A 10,781-nucleotide genomic window follows, 5' to 3' on the forward strand; every position below is an offset into this window, starting at 1 on the left:
TATTATAATCTATAATCTACCCCCCACCGTGTCACACAAGACTGATCATATTATTTTTTGTATAGTTCTGATAACAATGATAACACAATCTAAATAAAAGTACGCAGTAAACAAAACAAAAACAAAACGTCCCAATAATAAACATAGGTATAAAGTTATTCGAAAGTTTGAAATTTAGATGTGGCCACATTGTTGATAGCTTAGTACCGTCTGTTAAATTGTGTTAACAGAAATTAATTTCAACAACTTACTATTGCATTGGCAAGTTCAAAGTTTTTTTAGCAATTGTTTTCGTTAACAGAAGACTGGGTAGAAGGTGCTAGGAGTATAGCGACGTTTTATATTTTACTATTGTTTGGTGCCTATTCATGGGTATAACAATGTATGTTATAATGTGTTATTTAATTTTGTCCAAATTGAGAATGTGGCACCTGTCATTAAACTCATTTGTTTTTATCTAGCCTGGGTCATGTCTAAAGACGGCCGTCACAACTACGATCGTGATACAAGTAGTGACACTGAAGATTATCAAGATACTGAAGATCATAGGCGCCGTGTGTTCAAAACAAGACTAAGGTATACTTTTCAAACTTATTACTATTTAATGTTGTTGTTTATAGTATGATAAAGGCTTCAAAGTAAGCAATAACTTGGTCATAGCTATTGTTTATGCAATAAAGTAATACTATAAAGTATGATTGTCATTACATGTTTTAGTATTTTTAGTTTTAAATATTTTTATTGCAGTTATGGAAGTTCCTTAAAACCCAAATCGTGTTTGGTACAACGTCATTCAACTGGTAATCAGTTGACTCTGACACCAATTAATAAACAACAAACAACTTCAATGAGAAATAGGTAATTTTTAGTGATTTCGATATTAATTTATTGAACTTTAATTTATTATGATTAATTGATGAATAACTACTGTGTCTATTAAGACAGCTAAAACCACTTTAACCTAACAAATAACAATAAAATAAATGATTTATTTTCAATTTTTAATAAATTAAATACATATGTTTACATGATAACTCGTGACATTAGAAAGAAAACTGTTTAGCACACTTGAAACAGCTGAAACCAATAAAATTAGTTCAGAATTGATGGATTATGGTTTTAATTATATAGATTAAAATAATCAATCATAACCAGTTATTATGTCTCTGATTTAAGTAGATTATATTTTTTTTTAACTAGAAATTCCACAATAAGTTTTAAATATTTTAAAATTATATCAAATATATTATTCTTACATACTTTATTCACTTCATCCTTAAAAAAATAATTTTTTAAGATTTTTAGTTTAAATTAGTGTTTAAAACCACTTCCAAAAAAATAGGTAATTCATAACTGTTTCTCTAAAGAGGTCAAATTTAATACAAATCAAAGGTACTATAAAGATACTATTACATTGCTTCCATATTATTTAAGTCGTGTGATTAACCCTTTACAATAATATACCAATTTATTGAAAATATTAAACTATTTCATCATGAGTAAGGTGGTTATTAATTACTAGTGAAATTGTATTGCCTGAACTATATAATTAATATAATTTAATTTAATGAATAACAAAAAATATTCTCAATACGATTACATGAAATATGATGGCAGTATAATAGTACCTTTAATCACTTTCATTCGACTGATTCATTTTTTTTTTCTTTTGATCACTAGTTATGGTTTATTATTAAATTAATTTTTCAACAATTAAAATCTGCTATTGAGAAAAATAAAAAAAATTGCTTTAAAAAAGGTATTTTAAAAGATTACTTATAATTGAAAAATATAAAATATACACTAAGATAAGAATGTTAAATACATACATAGTTATTAGATGTATAAATTTCAGTTTTTACTGTAAAATATATTAATAAAAATGTAAACTGTTAATTAAGATTGAGTTGTAAAACTAGGTTTGAAAATAACTAATTTATTATTGATATAATTTTTAGATATTTATTTTGATTACTTATAACTGGTTTTTATTATTAAATCAGTTTTAATATTTTAATGTAATAATTCTTTATAAAATTTCAAAAGTATTCTTTGCATAAATAATTATTTATCAATTTATCATTCTTTAATGACTAGTAAAATTGTATATGTGTATGCATTATTTCTTATAGAAAAGCTATGCCCAGATTTTCTTGCTCAATGAATTCAATGAAAAGTCTGATGAATCAAAATGCAGCTACTTCAGGTTCGTCTTATCCAAGTACTTCAAGTTCAGGCCATTTAACTAACTCTAGAAACAATATTGCTAATAAAGAAGAAAGAGTATCTCTTATTGTAGATAACACTAGATTTATTGTTGATCCGGCTATATTCATTGCCCACTCAAATACAATGCTTGGAAGGTAATAACAAATAAATTTATGTTCTTAAATAAAAGTTTTTGTAATTAACCACTTTTTTTGACAGAATGTTTAGTTCTAATGAATATACAAATAAAAATGAACGAGGAGAATATGTAGTAGCAGAAGGTGTCTCAGCAAATGTATTCAGGTGCATTTTGGAGTATTATAAAGGCAACGTAATGCGGTGCCCTTCTTCAATTTCAGTGCAAGAGCTACGAGAAGCTTGTGATTATTTGTTGGTACCATTTGATGCTAAAACAGTCAAATGTCAAAATTTAAGTAAGTAATTGATGCCTAATTAAGATAATTTTAGAAATTAAAATTTGGTTAATTTAGGAGGATTATTACATGAGCTGTCTAATGAAGGAGCTCGTTGTCAATTTGAAGTATTTTTAGAGGATCTAATATTACCTTTAATGGTCAATTCTGCTCAACGAGGAGATCGTGAATGTCATGTTGTAGTCTTGCTAGATGATGATATAGTAGATTGGGATGAAGAATATCCGCCTCAAATGGGAGAAGAATATTCACAAAGTAAAAAACATTAAATTGAATCCATAAAAATAGTACTTAGGAATCATAATTAATAATTATTAAGTAATTACAAAGAACATTCAAATTAAATTTGTTTTCAATTAATTATTATTTATTACATACTTACAAAATAATTTACATAGTACACTTCAACCCTTTTGTTCAGCAAAACTAACCTAACCTAAAATGGTCAACTCATTTTTAATTTTAACATTAAAATTTGTCAATTTTTATTTCAGCTGTAAACAGTACTGCCTTATATAGATTCTTCAAATACATTGAAAATCGAGATGTTGCCAAACAAGTGATGAAAGAACGTGGTCTTAAAAAGATTCGTCTAGGTATTGAAGGGTATCCCACTTATAAGGAAAAAATTAAAAAAAGAGCTGGTGGTCGTGAAGACGTGATTTATAATTATGTTCAAAGACCTTTTATTCATATGTCATGGGAAAAAGAAGAAGCTAAGAGTCGACACGTAGATTTCCAAGTAAATCATATAACATTGATCTCATTAATAAGCTATATATTATTAAACATCGTTCATATTTTTTTCCAATGGATTCAATCTTAAGTAACTTCTTATCAAAATAAAAGAATTTAATTTCCTACGGTATATAAACATTTTAATATTAATAAAAATATTGAAGTATAATCCCATTATTTTCTTTCTTTTATTACTTATTAGTGCTTAGTAATTTAGATCTAAAAGACTAAAATCATTGATTGTATAATGCTATAACACACGACATCTATACAATAATTTTCCACTCATTATTTTAATTTTAATTCTGCTCACTAGTAGCAAATATCAGAAAGAAACAAGATATAATTATTTCCCACCTCCTTCCTCAATATGCCACTAATGAGCTGAATCTAAATTAAAATAATGAGAAAAAAGTGATTGAATAAGCCTGTTACCCATCTATAATATATTTAATTTATGCTATAGCTTTCAGTTACAATAATTTAGAGCAAGTTTTTTTTTTTTTTCTAATTTGAAAACACCCACCCGCCATCTTATTTTAAAATATTATTATCTTATTGAATATTTATAAAAGAAATGCACAATATTATTAGTCTGTGATTTTAAACAAATGTAATTAAATGCAAATTGTTATCATTTATAGTGTTTGAAGTCCAAATCTGTGACTAACTTAGCAGAAGCAACTGCTGATCCTGTTTTGGAATTAGATGCTAGAGGTAATCCTATGGGAGCTGTAGCCATAGATCCAGACATTCAAGTAGTTGATGGTCATGATCAAGATGATGGAGCTGTAGACTCACCTCCTCCTCCAGCAGTTTCAGAAGCTGAACAAAATGATGAGTCTTAACCCAAGGATCAGTTATTTACAATGGAATTTATAAATTCCATGTTTTTTTTTTATTGTTGCTGAACAATCAAGAGGTGATCTTCTCTATTTTTTTCAACAAGCATTTTACTACTATTATTATTAATAAATGCGTTTTTTCTAATGTCATATATAATTATAATCAATTTATTATCATTTGTATTCTTATAAATAAAGATTATTCAAATAATCTAATGTAACTCTTATATTTGGTTATAACTTATAATATTATTAATAAATTTAACTAAGATGACTGATGGAGCAACTTGTTGAATGCGTTGTAAGATGATTCAAGATCAAAAATCAATTGTCTCACTTGGGTTTCATTTAATTCATCTGATGCGTTCATAGATGACAGAGAACTTAGCCATTCAGATACTTTTTGTTTTCCTTCAAAGTCAGCTGGTAACATACTAAGCCTGTTCATGGTATCCATTAAATCACGAAGATCCGGTTGCAATTCATCCATTGCTTTAATATCCAACCTAAAAAATGTTAAATGTATTAATTTTAGGAGTATTTATTTAAGATTAAAATAATACAAAATTAAAAATAGATATTTATGTGAAATAAATTGTCTATTAAAAGTTATACAATAATATAACTACAGAATAAACTTTTGAACAGGTGGATACTAAAAGGAATTTTAGTTAATATGGTAAAAAACATTTTATTAAAAATCTAATGTATAATAAATTATTTCTATCATATAATGAATTACTACATTTCTAAACATAAAAATAAACTATTCAGTATAAGATAGGTAAAAACTATAAATAATTTTTTTTTTTACATAATTCCATTAAGTTCCATATTGAAATAAAAGAAACCATGAGTAGCAAGTAATCAAGCCAAAAATAAATATTAAATTATAACTATATATGTTGTATAAGTTTGCCTAGACATCAAAGGTGACTTGAAAATGTATAAGACCGGGGCTTGGTTTCTTTACTTTTAATTTTCACTTAATTATCTACGGTTTGTATTACTTATTTTATTAATTAGGCATAAATCATATAAGTAGATAACATAGTTACACAAAGTATTGTATGCTATTACTTATTAATTGGCTAGTTAAAAGTACAGAATAAAATAAAATATTTTGAAGAATTTGAAAATTTGAAGCTAATTTTTAACCTTAAAAATGCAAATTTAAATTATTATGTAATTTATATTTTATATGTCTGCCTTTTGGATCCGAAGTATATAAATGTTTTTTTCTAAATCAGTGTTTTCCAAACTTATTTTACTCAACATCCCTTTTGTTTTCAAAAACCTCACAATGCCCCACTCCTTCAATAAATTTAAAAAAAAATTAGTTTAATTTTTATAATCAGTAATTTAGTTATAGGAAAAAAACAAAACTACAAACAATTTTTTATTTTTTTATACTAAATTCTTATTATAAATTTTATGAATACCCACATAGTCTTGTATACTACTTGTGGTACATTATTTTAAATTATTTTTGACTGAATAGTGTACACAGTTAAGTATACATTTCATTCAAAGGCGACTTGAACATATATAAGACCAGTACAAAATCCTGTTAAAAATGTAGGGTGGGTGATTGGATAATCATCATTAATAATATTGAAATTGTTTGAAATAGCTATACCTAACTTATTATTTATCCTGAGTATAAGTTAATAATATATATTAATAGGTGCATTATGATATTAAAATATAAGTACTAATAACTCGGTCAAACTGATTTTTATTTAGTAAAATATTAAATTTGTGCAGTGGTAGGTGAATGGTATATTTTAGGCTTGTCCCAGTCAAATAACATTTTCAAACCGCCACTGCTAAACATTATCATCAAGGTGTTTCAAATATTATAATATATAAGTATTCACGTTCTTTAGTTCCTTTCAACCATTAATAAAAGGCAGATAAGCTATTTTTTTCAAACTACTATAAAAATTTAACCGTAATAAAGTGTGCAGCCTATCCTGACTAAACCGAGTGAACGCTTATGATGTATGGTACCAAGTAGTTGAATTAAGATACAATGAGATATTAAATAAACAAAAATTAAGTAGATAAGTGTTTCCAAATTAAATTATTTGAGTATTTTCAAAAAACCAATATCTTATTCTGATATTTTCAGTATTTCTTTTTTACAACCTACCTAACTTTGTAACTTAGGTTTTAAATAAATTACTTATAAACAGACAAAAAATTTAAGTATTAATGTATATTATTTTATTCTAATACAAACCTTAGTTTATCCATTATGGTTATAAATAAAGAAACAATATCTGCAATGCATTTACTAGTATTGCCTTTGTCGTCTTTAATAGTAATCGGCCGATCTTCTTTAATACGCTCTATTGCTGCTGGACAATCTAATTTGTATTTTTTAACAAAGGACTCAACCGTTGGAAAATCGTCGCCCTGTATTTGTTTAAAAGAAGCTTTGCACTGAACAAGCAGTTTTGAGCAGGCGGCAGTATACTCTTTGGGCGTCACACAATCTCGTATATATGCTTTTTCCAAATGCTGCAGTGTGTTGACTAGTGCATAGAAGTCAGCCATATTATCATACTTTTCTCGTTCACGGGCGTTGCGAAATAGTCTTACTTCTTCCAGCAGTTCTGGACGATTAGCATCCTGAGAATCCATCATTTTTTTTTTTTGTTCTATTATTTACCCTTTTTTCCGAAAAATATATTCAGGTTTAAAAAATAAAAATTAGATAACAACTCAATATAAATTATTATATTATGTGAAAATACGTAAACAAAAAATTGTTTTGTTATTAAGTTTATGATTATTAATTAGTTATAAACTGTTGTGATTATGAAAAATTATTAATACTTCTTTTGTGAATTATTGTGATTATAGCATATAATATATAAAAATGTAATAAAAAATCATCGGAAATAACTAAAAATCTGAAATATATATCTATTACCTATTAGAATAGATATTACCTATCATGAATAATAATAGTTATAATATTATCAAAGCTACGATTATTCTTCATTATCAACTAACAGTAATTTTGCAACGATGATAACTCGAATATGAACAACTCCTTACCGAAGGAGTCGAAACTCGAAAAGTCGAAAATCACAAACTCGCTATCCAACTACTATAAAAAGAAAAATAGTAGTACACTCAGTATAGTCAAATATTATTGATCTAATAGTAAAAATATCTATAGTAGGTATTTGGTATAGTGTGTAGTACCTACTATAATACTATAACTATAACACTATAGTACTATTAGCAGTATTAGGTACTCAACTGTCTCGTCGATATTGGTCTACACATTTGTCTTTGAGGTATGAGTTTATGGCTGTAATAATTGTTAAGTTGTGAATGATAAATACCTATGTTGCCTTACCTTACACAATATTAATAGCCAATAGGTATTATACATTAAGTAATGAGTTTGAACTATAAAGTAATTATATTATAATATATTATTATAATTTAATTTATACCTACCTAATCCAATAAATCCACATTATATTTTTAGTAAATAACACTTTAATGATCATTGTTAATAGTACTTGAATAAGTACCTCAAATACCTGACTACTACTGTCCTATCAATCCTTTGTTTTCGTAGTAACAGCATTTATTCTAATCACAAACATAGATCTTTCTTAGTTCATGATTCTAGTGTAATTTTATACACAATGCTTTGTACAATAACGAAAGAACATAGTCGTCACCACAGCCTTTAATCTTTAATATACCACTAAAACATTCAAATATGTTTTTTTTTTTTTTTAATTTAATTATTACTTTAATTAAACTCATTAATAATTATAAATAATTACCTTGTACAAATGTACGGCTATGGCTGTATATAATAAATCAAGCCAGTCAACTATATAATATACATGTACTTTTTTTTTATTTTTACAGTTAAGTTATACATATTTATATCTATTTATTTAATAATGTTTTGCAGTTAACTATTTTTTTATTTGGATTCTGAATAGAGCAATGCATTTAATAATTTGATACTGATGTGTGCTTAATACAAAGTTCCTCATAATTAATTTCTTACTGAAACCCTTAAATATAATAGGTAAAGAATATTTTATTTTTATACTTATACATTTCAAGTTCATATTCTGACAAAATGTAGTTAACTTATTAAAATTATTAATAGTACCCCACAGACTCTTATAGTCTGTGATAATATCATTCCTATATTGTCTATTTATACCACGGACTAAGATATTAGTCCGTGATTTATATTACCTATTAAAACTCTGGTACAATTAGAGGTGAACGCATGGAGTATTGGTAAACCCAATTTTTAAATAAACCCTCTTATATTTTTCGTGTTTATACATTAAAACCTTTAATTATAAGAAAACCAAAACAACTCATCATCTGAGTATTACTAAATAAACTAAAATAACTCTAAATGTGAAGGTTGTAAAACTATAATAAATGTATTAAATGTTATTATTATGTTATACCCTTATACCTTATACAACATTTTACTTAAAAAAAACCATAAGCCTTATCAATTATAAATTAAATTTAACTCCCAGAATATGCAAAATATACAAACACCCTAAGTTTTTTAAAATTGAAATTATGCTTATAACTACAAACCTATTCACATTGTTCTACATTAAATCAGTATTTACTCAAAAGCTAATAATATTGTCATATGAATATAATATGATGTATGCAAATATAAACTAGGCGCCTATATAATAGTTTATAATATGATAAATACTAGGGTTTTTTATAGTAAGAGTTAATTTAAAAGTTATACTTTTTGACAGCTTTTTTAAAATGTATGTACAGTGTACACTGTACACATATTTTAAACTGGATTAATAATTTTATTCATTTAAAAATAATAGAACATTAGGTACCTACATCCTACATATCCGATTAGGTACTGATTACTAAAATATTATATTTAAGGTAGGTACACTACAATGAGACAAAGATTGAATTATATTTCTAAAAATGTTTAGTTTTTATAATCATAATAATAAATAAAACTTATGAATAGTTATGAAAAATAATCATTACTAACAAATAACATTTTTTTTTATTTAAAAATATTCTATAACTATATAAAGTAAGTAGGTATGTATTAACTATTAACTATGCTGTAGGTACTATTGTACTACTACAAATAGTTAAAATAAATAAGATAATAATAAATAATTTGTGATTATGAAGAGATTATTCTTTATAAATATTAATAACTTAAATAACGATATCATCAATTTTATAATATATATATACAATGTATAAACAAGTATAAGCATTAGCTTTATATCTTATAATAAAAAACCCATCAAAACAAATTTTAGGTAGATTATAATTTTTATGTTAGTTAATGAAATTGATCTGTACAGTACTGATCCCTGACTTGGGTTAGGTTAGGTTAGGTTTAGTCTATATAACAATTAGTATTTTCAGACTAACATTTAAGTCATAAATGATCACAATACATACATATCGTATTTTCAACTTAATGTCAACAACTTAAATTTAATAGGTACATATTGTCTATTGATTTAAGTTACAAATTCATAGGCGCAAATAGGGAGTTACATTAGCGGGGGCTTAAGCCCTTTAATATATTCAACAAAAATTCCCCATACCCCTTACACATCAAATAAAAATATTTATTTTATTTTTTTATTTATTAGCTTCTAGTATAAAATTATTACTCAATGTACCTACATATTATATTTATTATTAGCTAGATAATAGGTATATTTATTCTCCTGTTGAATTTGACAAATTATATTATATCCTTTTCAATATTAATGAACCCTAAACTTCTGAATCTTTCTTGGAGCATTGTTCATCTCATTCTCATCCGTTTTCAATCTCCAAACACACGGACGTTATTAACTATACTAGTGTACTACGGAGTACGGATATTATAAGTTTATGATAATTGATTACGGATTTGAAGATTTTAAGTGTCCGTTTTACAATCATAGTTTAAACCACGGTCTTAGATTAATTTAAACCTCGATTACTGATTTTACTGGCCGAATTCAGCGGTTTAACCTTGGTTTAATTTAACTAATTGTAAGACGATTTGAAAATTTTAGTAATTGATAATAATCTATTATTAAATTATTTATTAATATTTATAATTCAATATGGTCCAAGTATAATAATCACTAAATTCAATATTCTTGGTCAACTTTATATTTTTGTTAAATTAATTTCAAAGACATTAATGTTTTTAAAAACATTTTAATAGTTGAAAACTACTTGTTTGAATTTTGAATTAAGTACCTAAATCAACATTTTTTAGAAAAATAATCCATATGGCATATAGTTATTATTGTTCCTAATTAGTACATACAATTTCTGTAGCTGAAAACAAATTTTGAGGGTGGAGACGGTGGAGGGTCCAAATTCTTTGTTCAGAATCAATACCATTGTCAAAAATTAAAAAATGTTCCTACTCAGGAATTCAGGATGACCTGTTGTGCGCATTAATTTAAGCAAAATAAACACTTATTAAGGGTTAAATGTTAATTAATAATCATTTACTTGAATTAAATTAACTCAT

General features: G+C 25.6%; 2 protein-coding genes across 3 annotated transcripts; one reads left to right on the plus strand and one right to left on the minus strand.

Annotated features, from left to right (window-relative positions):
• The first annotated feature begins 108 nt into the window (after positions 1-108).
• On the plus strand, positions 109-4,441 carry LOC114119985 (BTB/POZ domain-containing protein 10). Of its 2 annotated transcripts, XM_027981741.2 has the most exons (8): positions 109-382; positions 462-576; positions 748-858; positions 2,133-2,363; positions 2,428-2,642; positions 2,700-2,897; positions 3,137-3,384; positions 4,025-4,441. In XM_027981741.2, the coding sequence occupies exons 2-8, from the start codon at positions 470-472 to the stop codon at positions 4,226-4,228; spliced, it is 1,314 nt and encodes a 437-aa protein (XP_027837542.2). In that variant the 5' UTR covers positions 109-382; positions 462-469; the 3' UTR covers positions 4,229-4,441. The 2 variants fall into 2 exon arrangements, with proteins under 2 accessions (XP_027837542.2, XP_050060870.1); XM_050204913.1 differs by lacking the exons at positions 109-382; positions 462-576; positions 748-858 and adding an exon at positions 1,242-1,392.
• On the minus strand, positions 4,434-7,160 carry LOC114119986 (vacuolar protein sorting-associated protein 28 homolog). Its single transcript, XM_027981742.2, has 2 exons — positions 6,471-7,160; positions 4,434-4,731 (listed from the first exon to the last, which is right to left on the minus strand). The coding sequence occupies exons 1-2, from the start codon at positions 6,875-6,877 to the stop codon at positions 4,491-4,493; spliced, it is 648 nt and encodes a 215-aa protein (XP_027837543.1). The 5' UTR covers positions 6,878-7,160; the 3' UTR covers positions 4,434-4,490.
• Positions 7,161-10,781: the final 3,621 nt, after the last annotated feature.

This window comes from Aphis gossypii, chromosome 3 (genome assembly GCF_020184175.1).
Source record: "Aphis gossypii isolate Hap1 chromosome 3, ASM2018417v2, whole genome shotgun sequence".
Lineage (NCBI taxonomy): Eukaryota > Metazoa > Arthropoda > Insecta > Hemiptera > Aphididae > Aphis > Aphis gossypii.

Coding starts and splice junctions, on each gene's coding strand:
- LOC114119985 (XM_027981741.2), top strand. CDS start 470: ATGTCTAAAGACGGCCGTCACAACTACGATCGTGATACAAGTAGTGAC. Junction 859..2,132: donor ACAACTTCAATGAGAAATAG/GTAATTTTTAGT, acceptor TATTTCTTATAG/AAAAGCTATGCCCAGATTTT. Junction 2,643..2,699: donor AGTCAAATGTCAAAATTTAA/GTAAGTAATTGA, acceptor TGGTTAATTTAG/GAGGATTATTACATGAGCTG.
- LOC114119986 (XM_027981742.2), bottom strand. CDS start 6,877: ATGATGGATTCTCAGGATGCTAATCGTCCAGAACTGCTGGAAGAAGTA. Junction 4,732..6,470: donor ACCATAATGGATAAACTAAG/GTTTGTATTAGA, acceptor AACATTTTTTAG/GTTGGATATTAAAGCAATGG.